At 43.3% G+C, this 22,814-nt stretch overlaps 1 protein-coding gene across 3 annotated transcripts in view; it reads left to right on the plus strand.

Annotated features, from left to right (window-relative positions):
* Nucleotides 1-22,814, plus strand: part of PER3 (period circadian regulator 3) — a 560,237-nt gene that overhangs the window by 255,215 nt on the left and 282,208 nt on the right. For all 3 annotated transcript variants that reach the window (XM_085604511.1, XM_085604529.1, XM_085604520.1), the window contains exons 8-9: nt 3,254-3,305; nt 22,472-22,614. In XM_085604511.1, the coding sequence (XP_085460637.1) occupies nt 3,254-3,305; nt 22,472-22,614 (195 nt within the window). The remainder of the gene's footprint in view (nt 1-3,253; nt 3,306-22,471; nt 22,615-22,814) is intronic.

Below are 22,814 nucleotides of genomic sequence, written 5' to 3' on the forward strand. Positions count from 1 at the left end.
TGTTGAGGGGATCCTCTACTGTGTTTTTGTGCATTGTTTTGAGCGTGAGTACGCACACACAAGTTGGTATGTCTGTCTTGTGCAATTGTTTACTACTCCTGCTTGAAACGGGACTCCGCTAACTGCACGTTACTCATTCCAGATTCCCAGCAGCATGACAAAGAGGCCCACACGCTCTAATTGTGCAGCCTGGGAGACAGAGTGATGTCATTGCGTCTCCTTCGGAGGAGCATGGAGTCGCACAGATGTGCCACGCCAGTGTTCTCCGTTCGCGCCAGGCGCGTCGTTCACAGAATCTGCCAGACGAGTTCTTCTTGGAAAGCACTCGAAGAGCAAAATATGGAATGCTTCTCAATTGGGGGCTGTTTTATCACAAGGCTTGGAGATCCCAGCCATTCATCACTTACATTAAATAAATCCTTTAGAGGGCAATCGCAGTCCAGTTTTGTTTTTGTTACCAGTGTGTTACTCTGGGTAGAAATATTGGTCTTAACGGAAAGCTATATCACTATCGCAAAGAACCATATAATAGCCTACGTGATGTTTTTACGATTTCTTCCGCTGGCCATTCAAAAAGGAAAAAGCAGGGCTTTTTCTTAAAAACAGTATTTTGGTAGCTTCTGTTAGTGATGTCAAACAGGATATTAACTTTCAGGCTTGTAACTTAGAACATACTAGGCGATTCCTTTAGTGCCCCACAGCGAATGCAAACCATAATGTCTTAACATGTATGCTTTCAGAATTGTAATAAGGACGTTTGACACTGACTACAAAACCAGTTGTCATTTGGCGCTTAAACTATTTACATTTGTTATTTCTAAAGTTTTATCAACTTTGAAAAGGTGAAAAGCTGAGTCACCCCCCCCCCGCTGGGATTAATAGCTGTAACATGTAGACTCCTAGACGTAGTGCCTTCCCCATTGAACTCTTATACGTAAACAGTGCTTCTGGTATTTGAATGGCCTGGCACACACTAAAAGGAAAACAAGCATTTGCAATGCAATAGGTCTCGCATTATTTAAGTTTGAGCTATTGGCATTGCTAAATAATGCAACACCAATAGTTCAAACCTTAATAATGCGAGATCTATTGCATTGCAAATGCTTGTTTTGCATTATCATTGATAGCTTGTGCCATTAGCTGTCCATTGGTCTGCCCACCAAGTTACACTGTAGAAGTTGCACCATTTAATACCCCTAAATCAGCCCTTGTTGCGATATAAGCTAGAGGCAAGCAAACATTGCAGCAATTTATAGCACAGCCCCAAAAGAAACCAAGAAGAGCCCAGAAACTCTGTAGGACAGGCGAGGGTTGAATATCCAGGACACAAAGCATTGACCATGCAGCGGAAATCCTCCAAGCGGGAGTTACCACCATTGTGCTTTGCGGCCAGACAATCCCATCCCATTGTAATCTTCTGTATTGGGGACTGCACTCCCTTCGTTTAGCCTGTGTATGCAAACAATAAAAAACAAGCTGCATTGTTTCTCTCTTCCTGCACAGTATTCCCGACTTCACTGTCAACGCATATGCTCTATTGAATTTCAAGCTCACATTAGAGTCAACAACCCGGTTCGCCAAAGAAATGTAACAGTGCCCTCTCTGTAGCAGGTTCACAGTGGAAAACACGACCAGTGGCAATCTGAGCATTTGCTGTCAACAGACATCCCAGCTCTATTCACTTATTGGGGTCATTTAGACCCAGGGGGTAGTGGAGTGCCTCATACAGAAACTCCACAATGCTGCAGCAGTATTTGCGCCAAGTAATGGGTGTGTGTTTAAACCGGATAATGACCTCAGTGATAAGTATTTGGAAACAATGTGAGCAACCACTTGTCACAACCATTTTATCCTTTATTAGTCCTTGTTTCATACGGGTGAATGCCCTCAGCTACCAGCTGGTAGTAACTTGCTGTGCAAAATTCTGATAAAGTATTACAGGCTCTCAGTCTCAAGTCCTAGTGAGGCCATCTTTAAACTTTAAAAATGTGATGGGAATGGTTATTTAGTTATGATTAACTTTAACTCCACTGTTTGTTGTGCTGTGACATTACTACTGAAAAAGGGAGTGTTTTTGTTGTTTAAACATTTTTTTTTTTAGCTAGAAAAAAAAACTATGGGACATGCGAGCGGTAGCTTTGCATCCACTGGGGTCATTTGTTTGCTAGAATTATTAGTTCGATCTAAGAGCATGACAAATTAGCATGTACCCCCCCCCCCCCCCCCCCTCATTCTGGCATGGGCTAACCAATCCCATAGTGTTCCGTCAGAGACAGGAAATACAGCTGGACTATGTCCAGGCATTAAAACGAAAAATGAAAAAGTTAAAAAAATAGTTGTTTAATCATCAACCTTATGTCTAACCTTGACATCGGACAGGCCTTTGTTGCATTGTAGCAGGCAGGAATTTCTCATGGTTTTTTTGCTAACGGAGAATGCAAATAATTATTACGTTTAAAAAAAGGAGACGTAACACTACAGAACGATATATAAGGACCTTTTTTATGCATTCAGCGCCTTTGCATATTAAATATTTAATAATTAGATCCGAATCGCCTATCAATGTTGGAAAGACGTCATGAACCATCTGCTATTTTAATAAACATTATCTCCAACACACCACTCTTAATGTGAACAGACTCAGCATTGGAAATACAAGACAAGTCACGGTTTATAGGTGTTTACCATCCAGAAAGAGAATCGCAGATAATGCAGAATTACCCCGCACTTGGTATTCCTGGGTGTGACGATCCTCCATACTTTTACCAGGGGTGACCCCAGCAGGCCGTCCCTGGAGGACTTTGTTTCCGATAAAAAGTCTGGACCTATGCGGTTACAAGTGGTCAGCAATGAAACAACAATTCAGCCATGTCATTTCTATTCCATACCGGCCCATAGGCCTTCAACTTGTGATACTATGGTAAAACTGAGATCCAACGTTAATGACTGAAACCCCATTTATCGTTCTCACCAGTGCAGTATTACTGCTCCCAGGGTCCAGCCCAACGTGGAATGAGTGTCAGTCCCAGCTTATCAAGTCATCCAAAGTGCTTTGTACCTTGGGGGGATGGAGCTTTCATGTTCCCAGAATCTTACTTTTTCCAGCATTGTAATATTTCCTAATTTTTTTCTTGAATAGTATAAGGTTTCTTTTTTCTTTCTTTCTTAGAAGTTGTAAATTACAACAGTGTTGGCGCCAGTACAGGAGAAATGTCAATTGTTTTAATTCAAAATACTTTTTTCTGTCTTCCAGCACCATCCCTATATGAATACACTCAAGTGAAATCCTTTTTCTGCAGGATCAGGCAAGTTTGTTTGACTTTATTTCTACGTGAGGGTGTGGAAAACTATATTATATAGTAGTTCACTATAACAAATATTTGTTCCCAAAGTTTGTTGTTACACAATTTGTGCAGAATATGGATTAGTGGGAACAACCAAGGGAGTAGCTAGAAAGTTCAAATGCCCCCACTTTGAACCAAAGTTCTGATGGAACCAAGAAAGCTCAACCCTCACTAGAAGAGCTCCATTGTCTCTTCCATCCAAGCATCTCTCCATGCATCCTTTCACCCTTCCCTCTACCCACTTATATCTGCTATTTTACCTTTACATGCTGCTATTGATCCATTCTTTCATTCAGTCTTTCACCATTCCATCCATCTATCCTTTAACTCACCCTTTCACCTGTCCACAATTTCGCTCATTGTTCCTTTCATCCATTCACCTCCACACATCCTTTCACCTATTCACCCATCCTTGGATGAATTCATCCACCCATGCATAATTTCATCCACCCATGCATCCTTTCACCCATGCAACCTTTGACCAGTACACTGTTTCACTCATTCATTCACATAAGCATCCTTTTACCCATTCACCCACCCCGCACGCCCTTTCATCCACCCATGCATCCTTTCATCCATCCACCATATATTTTCTCCATTCCTCACCCCACATCCTCTCACCCATCCATCCTTTCACCCAACCTTTGACTCACACACTTATCTGTTCACTCATCCTTTCAACCACCCTCACATCCTTTCAACCACCCTCACATCCTTTCAATCACCCATCCATCCTTTCACCGACCAACACATCCTTTCACCGATCTATTCTTTCAACCATCCTGTCACCCACCAATGCATCTTTTTACCCATCCACTGTTTCACCCATTCTTTTAACCATGCATCCTTTTACCTATCAACTCTTGCACCCATCCTTTCACTTACCCATGCATACTTTCACACATCTACCCTATCACTCACCTATGCATCCTTTCACCCATCATTTTCCCATCTACCCTTTTCACTCATCCTTTCACCCATGCATCCTGTCTGCTATCCTCTCTTGCACTCATCATTTCACTCATCTGTACCTTCTTTCACACATCTACCTTTCACTCAACCATGCATTCTTTCACCCATCCTCCCTTTCACCCACCCATCCTTTCACCCATTTACCCTTTTCACTCATTCTTTCACCCATGCTTCTTCCACCCATCCACTCTTTCACCGTTCTTTCACTAACTCATGCATCCTTACACCCATCCACACTTTCACCCATCATTTCACCAAAACATGCAATCTTTCACTCATACTTCCTCCCACTCGCAAATCCTTTCACCCATCTACCTTTCACCTATTCATGCATCCTTTCATCCGCCCATCCTTTCATCCACCCATCCTTTCATCCACCAGCCCTTTCATCCACCAGCCCTTTCATCCACCCATCCTTTCACACACCCATCCTTTCACCCACCCACACTTTCACCCACCTATGCATCTTTTTTTCCATCTGCCCTTTCACCCATCCTTTTACTCATGCATCCTCCACCCTTCCACTCTTTCACCGTTCTTTCACTAACTCATGCATCCTTACACCCATCCACACTTTCAGCCATCATTTCACCAAAACATGCAATCTTTCACCCATACTTCCTCCCACTCGCAAATCCTTTCACCCATCCACCCTTTCACCCATCCTTTCATCCACCCACCCTTTCATCCACCCACCCTTTCATCCACCCACCCTTTCATCCCCCCACCCTTTCATCCCCCCACCCTTTCATCCCCCCACCCTTTCATCCCCCCACCCTTTCATCCACCCACCCTTTCATCCACCCACCCTTTCATCCACCCACCCTTTCACCCACCCACCCTTTCACCCACCCATCCTTTCACCCACCCATCCTTTCACCCACCCACACTTTCACCCACCTATGCATCGTTTTTTCCATCTACCCTTTCACCCATCCTTTTACTCACCTACGCATCATTTCACCCATCTATTCTTTCACTCACGCTTTCACCCAGACATGCATCATTTTACTCACCAATGCATCCTCTCACTCATTGTTCCCTTGAACCTTTAATCCTTCTTTCCCTTTTCTATCATCCCATCTTTCTTTGGTTAATTATAAGCTTTTGTCTGCCGAGTTGAAGACAAAAGAGGCCCAAAAAACCCTGTCCCCACTGTAGCTGTGAAAGCAGGGCGGGGGTGGTGGGGAAGGGGGTCACAACTTCCCTGGGAACAATTATTTAAATTACACTGTTGTCTGTCACCTTGCTGTGGTCAAGACAACATTCTTAGGGCCAGATGTCCGACCCGTTTTTGCATGTGCAAACGGGTTTGCAACCCGTTTGCGCATGCACAAACTTACAAGGCCATGTAGAAAGCCTAATTAGCAAGTCTCAATCTAGTTGCGCCTTGCTAAATAGGATTTGCGACTCACAATTAGGAAGGGGCGTTCCAAGGGCGTCCATTCCTAATTGCGACTCGCTACCCCAATTTACCGCCCTCTTCAAGAGGGTGGTAATCCCCTTTGCACATGCAGGGGAAAATATTTTTTAGGGGCAGGCAGTGGTCCCAGGGACCCCTACCTGCCCTTGAAAAAAGAAACAAAAACGTTTTATTTATATTTTAAAATGCAGCCCGTTTTCCTGTAAGGAAAACGGGCTGAATTAAAAAAAAAAATCCCACTGTTTTATTTAAAAGCAGTCCCAGAAATGGAGGTCTGCTGATCCCAGCAGGCCACCATACCTGGGAGGGCCAGCCATTCTCAATGGGGTCGCAAATTGCTAGTGCCTCCTGAATATTGATGAGGCATGCAATTTGCAACCCCATTGAGAATCGCTAACAGTGTCTCTGAAGCTGTTGTACATGTCATTTTCCAAGTCGCAAATTGCGACTTGCAATTGAGAGCAATTTGCGACTCGCAAAATACCATGGTCGTACATCTGGCCCATAGTATGATGCACAGAAACAAATGTCTTTATCATTGCTCCTTGCTAAGTCTGACATTTTTAAGGGGATTTGAAGACCACAAAAAATTCATTCACAGAAACAATTCCACTGAGTTATTGCCAAATCATGCATAATTGATTATAGTTTGCAGACATTAATTGCAGCTACCAATGCCACCTCTAAAGACCTGACATTGCTACTGAATTAGTGATGGCAAATGATTCTACTCTTAGTTTTAAGATAGATATTCGTGGTGATGGACCTCTCATCTCTTGGAAATTTGCCACTGAATGAATTAACTATGTTTATGACTAGCGAGGATTGACAATGTCAGAAAGACTACTGCGACCCTCATTACGTGTGGCCTGGTATTATACCATTATTTTAAGTGGAGTCCACCCAAAGAACCTACCATTACTTGGGGGCCCATGATAACTGGCATTGTTTAGGTGATTTCCAGGTTGATTCCCACATGTTTTAGCTGGTATTTCACCAGGAAGTGCAATCTCTGATGAAATAGCCCCAACTTGCGGTCTTCCTGCATATCTGATAATTATGATGGGGTTGGTGACCCCTATTCCCAGCCCCATTAGAATTAACTAGCCATGCATAAGAGTGTAGGAGGGCCTTACTGCACAGTATTAAATAAAGCATTTGATGCTGCAGAGAATGTGTAGTGATGAAATACAATTAAAAATCAAATCACTCAAAAAATAAACCCAAAATGAACTTGTTATAATGATACGGGTTCTGGAATTTCTTCAGAACTGCAGGGGTAGGACCTCTAACCCACTGGTGCAAGGATTCGGTTCAGTGCACCAACACGGGGTAAGAAAATCTTGATTGACCGCAGTCTCATCACTAGCCTGCCAAGCTGTCCTTGCTGAGGCAGTGTTTTCAGGTTACTATTAGCGGCCCTGGTAAGCAAATTCAGGGACACAGTGGAAATCCAAACATTTCTTTCGCCTTGTGAATAACTCACTTAATCATTGCACTGGGAGACTGAAACATGTAGTTTTAAAATGGTTATTTAGGAAGGCTTAATCTCATGCATAAACTATGAATGGTAACCACAGAAACACAATAAAGCAACAATTATTAACAAAACTGTCAATGAGAACATTAAAAACATCTCTAGCATTTTAGGGAGTTGCATAACATCCTATGCCCTACTGCTATTTTCAACAGATACACTAATCTAATTTTGCTAACTAAGGTATTAAAAAGCATAACTGTTTGTCATGTTTCTAAGATGGATAGCACTGCATACTGTCTGACCAGCAAGTCTGGCTGTTTATTATCACAGTTCTGAGGGAGGAAAACATGCATGCCTTGAAGAAGGACCAGAGTTCCAGCTCGGCTCCCTGCTTTTGCAGCTAAATCTCTGGTTGAAAGCAGACCTGGATTTGCAACCTGGCTTGACCTCTGGTGATAATCTCTAGCACAAAGACCTCTCCCAATCAGTAGTAAAATCGCAGAGTTTTTCTAGGCTTTTGACCATTGATTTGATAAAATGTATTCAATATAAAACAGGTTTTGAGATGCTGTTATCTCTTGAGACTAAACTATCATGGTCTAACACACCTAAGTTTTGTCCACATTTTCAAATTAAGGAAGGTACTAAATTGTAATGGCAGCACACATAGTAAGCAGTCTTTTGAGATGCTACATTGTTACATGGCAGCTCCTTTGGAATTTAGTATTATAGAATGGGCCTTATTTTGGAATACTGCTTTTATAAGCTGATCCCAGCCAAAATATGTCAACTTGACCACTGCGTGTTGTGAACCAGTAGCCTGTCTGAAAAACACCACCCTGTTTTTAGCCTTATCGCTACCCTGATTTCTTTCTCAATAAAATATGCTCACAGGATAGAAGATACTTTTAATGACACACCACTGTCAGCATCCAGACAGTCTCACTCCTGGGGAACGTATGTTAAATCACTTGGAGAACGGGACACTCAAGTGATAGACACTATCCGCCACACCACACTAGCAGAGATAATGTACAATGCCAACTGTAAACGTGTGGTTGAGGGTCTCCAAAACAATTGTCCCTGAGGCGCTGGCATACAGAATGTTGTGGTTCATTTCCCCCCCTTTTGATTATTGACTAGAATTTAGGATGGACAGTGTGGAGAATGTTTGTGTATATTTGCCCAGTTAGCAGCCAAAGATAGTGAATCATAAACGCATTACAATTCTGTTAGAATTTTGTTTCAGCTGTAGAATAAGAAAAGTAGAGGTCCTCAACGAGAAACTGACAACTTGCAAAAAATAACTTCAACAGTTTTCAAAATCCTTGTTGTTCAGTACAGAAATAGTTTACTTGGAGTAAGAATTAGTCTTCAGTTTTGCTTCTGGATAAACGATTAAACCTATAGAGTAAGAGGGTAGACACTGTGCGCCTTTCGGATACAGTTATCTATTCTGTCTGATCAGGTAAGCCAGCAGCTTTTGGGAGAGATGTAGGATGGAATAATGAAATACATACAAGATTAATATTCGGTTAATAGACACAAGGGATCCCCAGTAAAATGCAGGTCTTCCATCCATGGCCACAAGGATGTGATCTTGCTTGGCTCCGCAGCGGAGCCCGGTGAGAGAGCACTTTGCAGCGTCCAGTCCTGGGCTGATGACGGAAGGACCGATGGGACTGGACTTCTGACTGATAGTGACCTTCCCTGGATGGCGATTACGTGTGGAGAAGAGACCGAAGTGGCTCTGAGGAGGCTGATCGGGAGTGCATCCGCCAACATGGCAACCGAACATCGATGCGGCTGGGATCTCTCAGCTTCCCAGAGCGCTTTCTTGCCTGGCAGCCGGAGGGGGCACGGATAAGGAGATAGCCAACCTGAGACCTCGGGGGACACTGGATGGAAGCGGAGACATTGGCATGACAGTATAGGCTTGGGTGCATCCCGGAGTTGTGCTGCTGCTTCGGCAAAATGGCGGCCTCACCCGACGGAAACTATCGTCTGCAATGGTGTTCCCCCAGAGATGCGGAGTGCACAGGGCATTAGACGGGGGCTACTGGACGCACGGTCACTCCCGAAAGACGGCGGCCAGTGCGAGGAGACCCTGAGGTGTGGATTGGACCCCCAGATCAGACACGCACGAGCAGGTGAGAGTGGCCTCCGCCCCTGCAGTGCGCCCAATTACCAAGTCGGCAGACAGGGAGCTGTTTCACCCGAGCCTTGGCAGAGGAGAGGCCAATTCCCTTGCCGGTCCTGTTGGGTCCCACGGTGCACTGGGGGGAGATGAGAGCCCCCTGAGAAGTTTCCTGGCCTATCGCCTGACTCCAAGATGGCGCCTGTGGTCCTCGCAATCGGCACACGATGATCCCAGTGTGGTAAATAATTTAATTACCGGGACTTAATTTGATACAGAAACATAATAAAATAGCTCAGTAAATAAGAGGCAGAATCCGTGGTATTAGAGGTTCGGAATGGGCTTTATTCCAATGGTCGATTATAATCGGTTGCTCCAGGTTCCATCACCACGAAGGTTCAGGAAGTGAAGTACATACATTATTGATAATTATTCACTTTTATACAATAGGCATTACAGTGAGGCCAATGCAAGAGGCGTAACAATTGATAGCAAAGATAACATTTCACATGCGTAGCTGAAGGAGGCGTAATTGGGTGTAACAAGGAAAACGTCATTGGTTATGATGTCACATATGGGTGGACCTATGAAATAATTTCGCAATGTCAGCAGAAATACTTGGCAGAGATGCGCGCGCAGCAGTATGACGTGTGATTGACGTGCGACTAGGGGGTGAAGGGGACTTGACATTTAGCTCTACATGTGGCGACAGAAGTCTGGAGGGTCAAGTCAACCTAATCCACAAATCATATCTAACATCCTATGTTTAAAGAACCATGTTATCCAAAAGAGAGGTCTCTTAGAGTAGAATCTTATTCTATACTGACTATACTGACTGTTAGTGCGTGTACAAGCGTCTAAGTGTCTACACTAGATGCGAGGGCAGGAATCTTCCATAGTAACAGGGCTATCAATTACTTGCATGAAGACAGAGAAACCGGGCCTTTGCTCGGTAGCTGGAAGAATGTTTACTGAAACTACTAGACAGGAATGCATCGGGCAGGGAACGGAGCAGATAATTTCGAAGGTAAAATACAGTTTCTTGGCAGGCAACAGGCTTCGTGAGCCGCGTAGGGAATGAGACAAAGTTCATGGTCACAGATGCAGGCTCAGACTGGAGCTTCAGAGGCAGAAAGCAAGAAAAGCTTGATGACAGAATCCGGGCCTACTTGCCTGGACTGAAAAATGGCATAAGTGAACCATATAAAGCCGGTGGCCTTTCATACTTAGGAATGGAATATCCGGCCTATTCATGGCGGATCTGAAAGAGGACATGTTGACGGTGGACGCACATGGGTTTGCGTCTTCATAACTGGAACTGGAGGGAGCATACATGTACTTGTGATTCATACATGAAACCGTTGGGGTCCAAGATAGGGGACATAACTGATCAGAAAAATCCATATTTCCACATTCCCTCCTTGTCCCCTACTTGCCCGTCAAGAGATATCAATCTTCATCAATCCATTGATCTGTTCATATAGCATCATTTGTTCTTCTTTTTTCTTCCGGGACGAATGAAATCTTGGTGTTGGAATACACGATGTGGCACACAGACCACAAATCGCTGGTCCACATTGTAGGCATAAGCAGCAACTGAATAGTATGAGAAAGCCAATACCTAGGAAGGATAGGACCTTCCATCCAAAGGTAGATAATACATTCCAAAACCAACCGGACCAAGTCCAGGTGCCTGGATTCTGGTGTATCTGGCTTACAATCTTATGAAGGCGAGTTATGGCTTTATATACAGATGGCGAATTTTCTGGTATGAAAATGCAACAACTTGATCCGATGACCCTACAAGCTCCGCCCCTATCGGCCAGGATGACGTCAAGGACAAGACGATTTTGAAGCACAACAATCCGCATAGCAGACTGCTCTTCTGTTAAATTGCCTAAGGCGGAAATAGTTTCGTTCACTACTGCTTCAAGGGTTCTGGTTAATCTACGTATCAGCTTACTATTAGTAACTGTACCTATATAGGGAAAGAGACCTTTATTGAAATCTGTGTATTTTTCCCATGCTGTTTCAGTGTAATCGACTATCGGGAGATCTCTCCTTACTCTAGTATATACTAAATGAGTATTTCTGTGATAATCAGGAGGAGCTAGAAAAACAGGCGGCAAAAGAAATCCAATGTAGCAGGTACCATCCCAATCTAGAGGCAAACGTACATATGCCGTCTGACCACATATGAAATAGGAATGGCGGGAAGCTCTAAATGTAGACTTGCCTTGATCACTAAATTCTACTACAGTGGTGCATCTACTATGGCCCATATGTATGGAACCATTCTTTCTTACACATAATTCACCTTTTACTGGAAATATTGACATAGCGGGCAAAATTGGAGTAGCTTCGGATTCGGCATTTAGGATCATAAGATTAAGCGTAAAATTACCTAATCCATACACTTCATTTTCGAGATCAGTTCCTGTTCTCTGGGGAAATCCCTCCTTGTTAGGATAGCAGACCTTAAGTAAAACTAAATTCAAATTTCCCCATACCCAGTTATCTTGATAAACTGCAGAATTCGAATCTAGGGAATTGATTAAGCTAAACCATGCTCCACAGGAGCCGTTGTGTGTGAACGGGTATGGAAAGAGAGGTAGAATTCCTTTATAATTCTGATAGGGAGGGAGTCGGCCACATATCCAACAATTTGTAGCATTGCTAACCTGATGGGAATGATGTAACATATTAATAAACGTGTTATTGCGCAGCGCAAATCTATAAGACAACTCAAGCGGAGGTAATTCACTAAAAGAATGTTCAGCAGTAACATTATAAACGTGTCTAAAAATAGGATAATATATATGCAACAATATACTTGCAGTAATTATTAAAAGACTTAAGGAAAACAAAATTAATAACGTCACTGTACAATGACTACGCAGTGATTTACAGTACGCCTGTCGTTTCAACATTTTTCGGGTGCATTCTCTATTCAGGTCCAAGGGATACATGTCAGAGACAATTCAACCGCTTCACCTCGGAGAGGACTTAAACAATCAAATTGCTTGACTGATTGGACCTGAGTTTTAGTTTATAAAGTTCGGAATTTCTCTTTTCAACAAAAGGAAGTTTTGAGTCAATGGGTGAAGACACACAAGGTGTGGTGTTTACGTCCGATGGTAGTCCATGAAATTTCTTGATATGACTTGAATGTATCCAGCCTTTTCTGCCCTCGATCTTCACGGCTGTCCTTGTGGTGAGCAAGACCAATTTCGGTGACTTCCACCTAGGATCCAGCTGAGTCTTTCGATCAAAGTTCCTCACTAAAACGAGATCCCCCGGAATTACGTCATGGGGTTTCACCTCAGTGTTGTCAGGAAAAGCTGCAGCTACCTGTGAACGACAAGATTGTAGTGCAGACATCAAGGAAGCCAAATAATCTGTCAGCATATTACAGTCAATATCAGTTATTTTGCGTGGTATAGGTGTCCCCCACATATTTGGTGGTCTGCCGAAGATCACTTCATACGGGGATAGCCCTGTTCGAGAGTGTGCTACCATTCTTGTGTAAAAGAGTGCAACTGGTAACGCTACTACCCAGTCGACACCTTTCTCTCTGCATATTTTGGACAATCTAATTTTCAGGGTCTGATTATGTCTTTCTACGAGACCTGCTGCTTCGGGGTGTCGGACACAGTGGAATTTCCACTGATAGCCTAACAAAAGTGAAACGTGTTTCATTAATTCGGATGAGAACGGCTGGCCGTTATCTGAGTGAACAACACGTGGTAAACCGTATCGTGGGAAGAATTCTCGAACTAACTGTTTGGCAGTAGTCGGGGCCGTGTAATCTGAAACCGGGTATGCTTCCGTCCAACGGGAAAGAGCACAAACAACTACGAGAACATATTTGAATCCTCGACATCGTTCCATCTGGATATAATCCATCTGGAGGACTTCAAAAGGGTGATCAGGAGGCTGAAATCCACCCTGTTCTACGGGAACGCTTTTTCCTGGGTTGAACTGACAACAGATCATACAGGTACGAACTTTTTGTTTGGCTGCAGCTCGTAAATGTTTATTGAACCAAATGTGTTGAATGCTGTCTAGCATAGCTTTTTCTCCTAGATGTGCTGGACTATGTACAGTGTTAATTATAACCTGGACCATTGAATCAGGAAGGAACCACACAGACTTTTCCTTCATCAACCATCCTTGATCCGTTTGGATCCCTCCTAATTCAGTCCATTTCTTTATTTCTTCTGGTGTAGCATGTGTCTGTATATCATTTACGTCAAGAGTAGGATCTTTAACCGTCATACAATGTGTTGGCGTCGGGACTATTGTCTTTGTCATGTCGGATGTTTGAGTTTGAGCAGTCTGTTTAGCTGTTCTGTCAGCTAAATCATTGCCTTGAGAAATGATATCAGTAACTTTTGTATGAGCTTTACATTTCATAATTGATATTGCAGTGGGTAGATGTATTGCATCTAATAAAGCATGAATGAGGGGTCCGTGCTGAATGTGGGCACCGTGAGAAGTTAAATAACCTCTCTCTCGCCACAGCACGCCGAAGTCATGTACAACTCCGAATGCATAACGTGAATCAGTGTATATGTTGACTTTTTTATTTGTGGCTTGAATACAGGCTTGTGTCAGAGCGACGAGCTCTGCTGCTTGAGCGGACAAGGTATTTATGCAATTTGTTTCAATGATTTCAGTGTCTGTTGTGACTGCGTAAGCGGCCACTAGTTCTCCTGTACCTTTTCTCATACATGAACCATCTACATACAACGTCAGGTCTGGGTCTGACAATGGGACATCTGTCAAGTCTTGTCTGGGTTTCGTCGTGATTGTAATAACATCAATACAGTCATGAGCTAGTGGGTCTGTTCCATTTACAGGTAAAAGTGTGGCAGGATTCAATGTGTTACAACGTCTGATTTCTATATGTGGCTGAAACAGTGTTAGTTCGTACCCTGTAAGTCTTGCTATAGTCAAATGTTGTGTTTGCGTTCGATTCACAAGAACCTCCACTGCATGTGGTACTTGTACTGTCAATGGATGTCCTAACACTATGGCATCGCTTTGTCTGATTGCTAAAGCTGTCGCTGCCACTGATTTCAGGCACGCAGGCAGAGCCTGAGCTACGGGATCTAATGTACTAGAAAAATAAGCACACGGTTTGTGTGATCCTGCTTGTTCCTGTGTGAGTACTGACAAAGCAGTACCTTCTCGTTCTGTAACAAAGAGTGTAAAATGTTTTCTGTAACATGGTGTTGCTAAAACAGGTGCTTGGCATAGAGCTTTCTTTAAGCTTTCAAAAGCTTGTGTATGTTCCTGAGTCCAAGGGAGAACAGTCGATGTGGCTGCCTCCTGTGTTGTCAACTGAATGAGTGGTTTTGCTAGAAATGCATACTGAGGGATCCACTGCCTACAATATGAAGTGAGGCCTATAAAAGCCCGCACCTCCTTTTGTGTCTTGGGTATTGGCATGTTAGCTATTAACTGAATGCGGTCGGGTGTAAGCTGCCTTCCCTCCTTGGACAGCGAGTGTCCAAGATAAACAACTCGCTGGACACAGAATTGCAGCTTAGAAGGGGACACCTTGTGCCCCTTTTCGGCTAGAAATCGTAAAACTGTCAGTGATGCTTTCTCACATTCGGGTTCGCTTCTAGCGGTGATCAGCAGATCATCGACATATTGAAGCAAGGCAGTGTTAACTGGCATGTGGATACTGTCGAGTTCTCGTTTCAGTGCTTGGCTATAGATGCTGGGGCTTTCTGTAAATCCTTGAGGTGCGCGTGAGAATTTGAAGCTACGTCCATTTAAACTAAATCCGAACAACTATTGGCTTTCCGGATCTATTGGGACGCTGAAAAAGGCATTTTTGAGATCAATTACAGTAAAGAATGTTGCTTCGGAATCAATAGCTGTCAGTAATGACGAGATATCTGGGACCACAGGGAATTGTGGCACAATGCATTTGTTCAATTCGCGCAAATCAATAGCCAATCGATATACTGGCGAGGCCTTCGGATCTGTTCGTTTAAGAATCGGAATTATCGGTGAATTACATACATTGGAGTCTGTTTCTACAACCACTCCTTGGGCAATGAGCTCGTCAATGATTTGTAGTAAAGCCACTACAGCATCTGGTGGTAACTTGTATTGTCGCATTCGTGGTAGTACCACTCCTGCCTTCAGTGTAACTCGATATGGTGTAATATTCATGCAACCAACATCAGTAGGGCCTTGTGCCCATAGATGTGTAGGTAAAGTCTGCAGTCGGGGATCCATGTCTCGAGACACATAGTGACCTTTGAAATCACGTAAAAACAATCTTACTCCTTCCGGAGAACAACATATTATAGCTCCTAGAGCTTTCAGTGTTTTTATACCTAACAAGTTTTCTGGACATGATTTAGTAAGCAATAAATCTGTAGTTCTGGTCAAGGGTCCTATCGTAAGTGGAAGAGGCTGTGATACTTCATTAACAATAGGTTTTCCTGAAAAACCAAGGGAAATATTCTGTGAGCCTGAGAGGGGTGCCCCTGGAACTTCACTACGTTTTATGGTTGTTCGACTTGCCCCTGTATCGAGTAAAAATTTTCTGTCTTGACCTAATAATTCACTATGTACATAAGGTCCTTCTTGGTCTACAGGGCCCTCGATAAGGGGTAAGTCAACTTCCCTCTCTAGGCTGGTTCATGCGTATCGTTGATAATCAGGGTAGTCATACTGTGCGGTCTGGTACAGCTGTCGTGTCGTGGTTTGTGTGGCAGCAGCAGGCAGCGCAGGTGCAGCTGGCACAAACTGTATAGACTGTTGTGGAGCTGGCATGGACTGTGCATGCTGCAAGGCTCCTTGTTCATTCTGATCCTGTCTAAGTGGCCGTGGTCTTTCTTTTGTAATACCTGTGGCGATATTACGCTTCAGGACTGGACAATCGTGTACATAATGACCTGGTTGTTTACAATAGTTGCATGTCCCTTTTACAGGTCCTGCTGAATCACCGGAATGTGTCGTACCCTTTTTATGTCCTTCAGCTGGAACTGTCTGGGAGACTAGCATTTTCATTTTCGTGTCTTTCATGCGTCTTTGTTCATGATCTTGTTCCTCTCTAATTCTATTGTGATGATACTGTAACATTTGTAACATTTGTGATGGGGTGTTACCTTGCCAGGTACTCTCGAATTTTAATACTCTATTCTTCACTTGGGGCAAGGAATTTTCAACTAATTTTGTCACAAACAGATGTGGGTATGATTCGCTACTTGCTTTTATGCCACTATTTATACCAAAACATTTTTCAAATCGTGCATAGAAATCACTAGTGTCTTCATCTTGCTTTTGTTTACAGGCTGAAATTGCACCCCAGTCTTCCTTTTTCGTGGTTAATAAACGTAGCAGTACCTGTACTAGTAAACCTGGTAGTGCTTTAGTTTTGTCCCCAAGCCCCGAACCTGGACCTCGGGCCTTTTCTTCATTTTCTAATGCTGTCCAGTCTATCTTTTGGTCTCCCACCTCCCACTCTTTTTCCTTGAGTTTTTCATAAATGCCAGCAGGCATCAATACCTTTAATATGGTCATAATGTCGGGATAGGTATACTCTCCCATGAGTAACATGTCTTTAATTTCTCGGTGGAAACCCGCTGGGTCTTTGTCATGACTGGGTACCACTTTCTTCATTTCTAACAATTCTATTTTCGATATGGGCGTATATACAAATACACGTTTAAACTCATTGTCCTCGCCTTTTATTGGGTGTACTTCTCGTAAGGGATTCTGTCTGTCCATGTAATACGTGGTTCTTTCCTTAATGGGCAGTGAGACATGTTCTGGGCATATAAAAAGAATGTACTGCTTTCTTGATTCTAGTATTTCTTTAATTAGCTTAGTACCTGAACCTCTCCATCTATTCGTGAGTAATTCAGTCAATATATCAGGTAAGGGACCAGGATCTGAATGTTGGCTTTTATATAGTATAAGAAGTTGTTGAATCATATAAATCCCAGCTAAACGCTGTTCATCTGGGGTGAGATTCAAAAATGTGAGTGCTACTGTATCATCATCATACTTTCCGGGACTGTCAACCCAACGAACGGCTGACCTGGCTAATTCTTGTTCATCCATAGAATCGAGAAAATGATAACCCCTTCGTTCTCGCAGTAATTTGTCAGCGGCTTGGAACGAATGCTCGGGGGACCTTATATTTATTATAGGTGTTTGAAAATTCCTGTTATTTTCTAGACATATCGGACGTATCGGGTCAGTAAGACATCTAGTACTATTACAAGATCTTCCTCTACCTACATAGGCTATAGTTTCTGACTGTCCTGTGGGCAGTCCTGATCCTTCCTCCTCCTCATTTTGTTCAAACTGGTCTACCGCTAATCTTTCTTCGTGTAGGCGTTCTATTTCTTTACGGATCTTTCGGCACATGGCTATTATACAGTTTTGCTTATCATGTCTCCCTTCTGATATATTCTGGCTCCATCTGGTAAGAATTTGCATTGCTTCCGGGTCTACCCCCGGTCGGTCTTGATTTCTGATCACACAATTTATGAGGAAACGTAACAGTTCCCCCTGTATTTCCACTTTCTGGTATTCCATAGCTCTGTTAATACATTCAGAATCTCGCCCTGTTTGGACAAAATGGTATATATTATCTAGATGCATAGTCATTCCTGGTAACTTCCCTAAATACACCGCGGCTCGTCTGATACGTAATGATGCCAGGGTCATTTCGTCCTCTTTTCCGGGCACAGGGTCATATCTACAATCTATAAGAAGTTCCTTAAGCGTACGGGCATTTATGAGTTTGGGGGTACGTGAATGTGCAGATTCTTGAAAAGTAAGTTTATTTATTCTGGGTGGCGTAGAAAAAATGTTGGTAGCACCTCCCGTAGCCCCATCTGGGGTATCGGGCGTGAAAGGATTCGTTGAACGCGATACAGCAACTATAGGTGTGGACACAGCTATGGAAGTAGCTGTAGGAACAGATGTGGAAACAGATGTGCTTGCCGGAACTTGTGTCAGGATTTGGTGCTGTAGAGATACAGATACAGGATCTTGGCGTTGAACCTCCCCGGCCAACGGTCTATGTGGGGCGGGGTTAGCATACTCGGGAGCTGCGTCATCTAAATATGAGGAAAGAAAAACATCTTCTGCGGTTCTAGGATGCCCCTTGGGATGTATCTTTATTGGAAATAATGGGGGTGGCAAGTCTTTTGGTATCCCCGGAGTAGCCTTAGGTAATCCTTCGGCCAGAAGGGGATACATACCCTTCATAAGGGCATGTCTTTGTCTGTCTACTTGTTCTGATTTCACTCGTGCACCTTCTTCAATTAATAGATTTTCTCGGACTTCATTTGAATTCTCTTTACTCTTCTCTTCCTGTCTACGTGCTTTTTCTGTACGTCTATACGATTCTTTACGCCATAATTCAATGGCGTCTTTCTGTGATTGTCTAGCTTTCTTTTTCCATAATTCTTCCTCTACTTTCACGATGCACTCTGCATCCCAGGTCCCAGCCGCGGGCCACTTCTGACTTTCTGGTAATTCCTTAGTGTAGTCTACCCATAAATCAAGAAATAATATAGCGTCTAAGCCGTGTTTATGATACATGAAGTACCCTGGAGTGTCCCTAGGAGGAATAGGAACAGCTTCTTCGAGTACCCCTTTTCTAGTTGTGATCTGTCTTAATTTCGAAAAGAGCGGCATATTGAGAACTGATCTGATACTTGATCTTGAACAAACTTAATACAGTAATCACAATAATGAACAGTCATTCATACCACAATATGCAGAACGTACTAAAAACATTTAACATTTAACATTTAACTGAGCAACAATGATGATGACGATCTAAGGAAAACTTAATCACTAAACATAATACTCGACTTGAACTGAATTATTCTGAATTTATATACTTGATATACTAGATATACTGCTAAACAGTACAGATACACTGCTGAAACAGTGCAGACCGGATTTGTGTACCCAAACCCGTCTGGACCGGCACAACTTATGTGCACGCCAGAACGCCTCCCCAGTAATGGTACTCACCGGGTAGCTCGGAACGGAAGGCCTCGGAAACTGAACTGAACTTGAACCGGACTGGACTCGACTCGAACACTTCGGAAACTGGACTCGACTCGGGACTTCGGAAACTGGTGGGCCTCTGTATACCTCGGATCTTGCTCTCTCAGCTAGGCTCTGGTCGGTATACTTCGCACTTCTCACCGCCTCGTCTGGGTGTTGATCGCAGCCTCAGTCGCCCCCGCTTGACCGGAGGGAGATACAGGAAATCCTGCTGGTACGCGTTGTTGTCCGTCCAGCTGTGGCAGGAGACCGGGCCTGCAACGCACCACCGGCGCGTGAGATGAGAAAGTGTCCCTGTTCGGGCGCCTTTCATGTGGTAAATAATTTAATTACCGGGACTTAATTTGATACAGAAACATAATAAAATAGCTCAGTAAATAAGAGGCAGAATCCGTGGTATTAGAGGTTCGGAATGGGCTTTATTCCAATGGTCGATTATAATCGGTTGCTCCAGGTTCCATCACCACGAAGGTTCAGGAAGTGAAGTACATACATTATTGATAATTATTCACTTTTATACAATAGGCATTACAGTGAGGCCAATGCAAGAGGCGTAACAATTGATAGCAAAGATAACATTTCACATGCGTAGCTGAAGGAGGCGTAATTGGGTGTAACAAGGAAAACGTCATTGGTTATGATGTCACATATGGGTGGACCTATGAAATAATTTCGCAATGTCAGCAGAAATACTTGGCAGAGATGCGCGCGCAGCAGTATGACGTGTGATTGACGTGCGACTAGGGGGTGAAGGGGACTTGACATTTAGCTCTACATGTGGCGACAGAAGTCTGGAGGGTCAAGTCAACCTAATCCACAAATCATATCTAACATCCTATGTTTAAAGAACCATGTTATCCAAAAGAGAGGTCTCTTAGAGTAGAATCTTATTCTATACTGACTATACTGACTGTTAGTGCGTGTACAAGCGTCTAAGTGTCTACACTAGATGCGAGGGCAGGAATCTTCCATAGTAACAGGGCTATCAATTACTTGCATGAAGACAGAGAAACCGGGCCTTTGCTCGGTAGCTGGAAGAATGTTTACTGAAACTACTAGACAGGAATGCATCGGGCAGGGAACGGAGCAGATAATTTCGAAGGTAAAATACAGTTTCTTGGCAGGCAACAGGCTTCGTGAGCCGCGCAGGGAATGAGACAAAGTTCATGGTCACAGATGCAGGCTCAGACTGGAGCTTCAGAGGCAGAAAGCAAGAAAAGCTTGATGACAGAATCCGGGCCTACTTGCCTGGACTGAAAAATGGCATAAGTGAACCATATAAAGCCGGTGGCCTTTCATACTTAGGAATGGAATATCCGGCCTATTCATGGCGGATCTGAAAGAGGACATGTTGACGGTGGACGCACATGGGTTTGCGTCTTCATAACTGGAACTGGAGGGAGCATACATGTACTTGTGATTCATACATGAAACCGTTGGGGTCCAAGATAGGGGACATAACTGATCAGAAAAATCCATATTTCCACACCAGCATGAAGAGAGCTGCCTGAAGTCACGCACTATACCTATCTGAGGTAACCATCTGCCGACGCGCTCCAGGGATCAAGGTGGCCCATTGGAGGTGCGGTGGTGATTAGAACTGGTTGTTCTTGTAAAACTCCCACGACAATACTGCACTCCCTCCTCTAACCACGAGGCCCGTGAGGAATGATGGTGCCAGGGCGGGGGGCCCGAGTCACTGGAGCTGCTGCAAGACTCAGGAGTGGCCGTACTTAACCCCCAATCTCCCTAACTAATGTCGCCTGGCCTCCACATCTAAAGGACTGCCCCCCGGTACCCTTTTCAAACAATTTCAGACAAGAATTGGGGGAACAGACCTAGCAATTTGGCTGATGCCTGGTGGAGCTACCTAGGTAGCTATAGAGGAGATTGGCTGTTAATCACCCCCTCGGACATCACCTACCCAGCCGGACATTGGACAGACTTTCCTTTCTCTCCCCACCGTGTCTCCTTCCTTCCCCCTCCTTTCCGATGAATCAGCTGGCTTGTTTGACTTTCACTTTGTATTTTTGGTTCTCCTGAATTACTTTCCCCCTTTGCTGGTCTTTCCTGACCTGATCTTCATTCTAACCCCATTATACTCTTCCCTTCTTGCTTCTATACCCCATAGGATGTGTGTATATGTTAAACTATGCTCTAGTAACTCATGTTACTGTGTAACACAGTTGCTTTTTCTCTATGTTATACTAGGCCCCTGTAACTGCCGTAATTTTGTAACTCGCTAATCCTCATGTAAAGCGCTCTGATACCTCCTGGTCTAGCCAGTGCTATATAAAACTCTGCAAATAAATAAATAAAAAAATATAATGGGTTGTCAATAGAAAGTCAAGTCAAGCTAAAGCAGAATCGAGAAATTCCTGAGAGAAACCCCTTGCGCCAAAGGGATAGGGCTTAGCAAACCAAATACCAGAAACATCTTCTCTAGGTAAACTAAACTTACAGGCACTTGCTCATTCCTTACCCCATATCTTCTCACAACAAAATATAAACATACAACCCAGCCAAATACCACAAGAGTTAAGAAAAATATATATGGCTTTAAAATCTCTAACATTTTCTTATACTTAAAATAAAATTACATATACATAGAGACACATTTATTTGAAAAACATCACATAAACATAACCCAAGGGGTAATTTTTCAAACCTATGTACTTCGTCTTTTTAATAAATACACCTTTACTTGTGTCAATTTATATCCATCTGTTTATTTGAAAACATATACACATTGCCAGTACACGGTAGATCGTGCTTTCCAATTCAGTTGACGCGTTTCGGTGGCAACAATTTATAAAGACCATATAAATGGTATCGCAGGGTGAAATTAACAAATCAGCAAGTGAGGCAAGAGTAAAAACAGAGAACATTTGAAGGTACCCATTTCTGTCTTCTGCTTCTTACTTCTGGTTCATATGATTGAATTTCACAGGTGTACCTGGTTTATGAAATATTGAATGTTTTTTATTTATTAAGATAGTCTTTGTTTAAAAAAAACAATTGCTAATTAGAGTACTTGTATATATCTGCAGAGGAGGGAAGGATGGAGATCATGACCTGCGGTACTTCCCTTTCCGGATCACTCCATACTCTGTCCGGGTAGGGAACTCTATGACTACTGAGGTTGAATCCTGCTGCCTGGCTCTAGCAGAAAGAATACACTCTGGATATGAAGGTAAGGGACAGCAAACAGTAAAGTATGCAGTCTCCTATGCACATTATAACCTCTCTACCTAAAAAGGTCATTTGTAGGTCAAGGTATGCAGTTAATTGAGCAGTCTGACCTGATCTCATACTGAACATATACAGAACTGGTTGTAACATTATTCGAAATTCATAATGTAATGGCTAAAACTGGATGTGCATTGAAGAAAG

This window comes from Triturus cristatus, chromosome 1_2, assembly GCF_964204655.1.
Source record: "Triturus cristatus chromosome 1_2, aTriCri1.1, whole genome shotgun sequence".
In the NCBI taxonomy this organism is placed as follows: domain Eukaryota; kingdom Metazoa; phylum Chordata; class Amphibia; order Caudata; family Salamandridae; genus Triturus; species Triturus cristatus.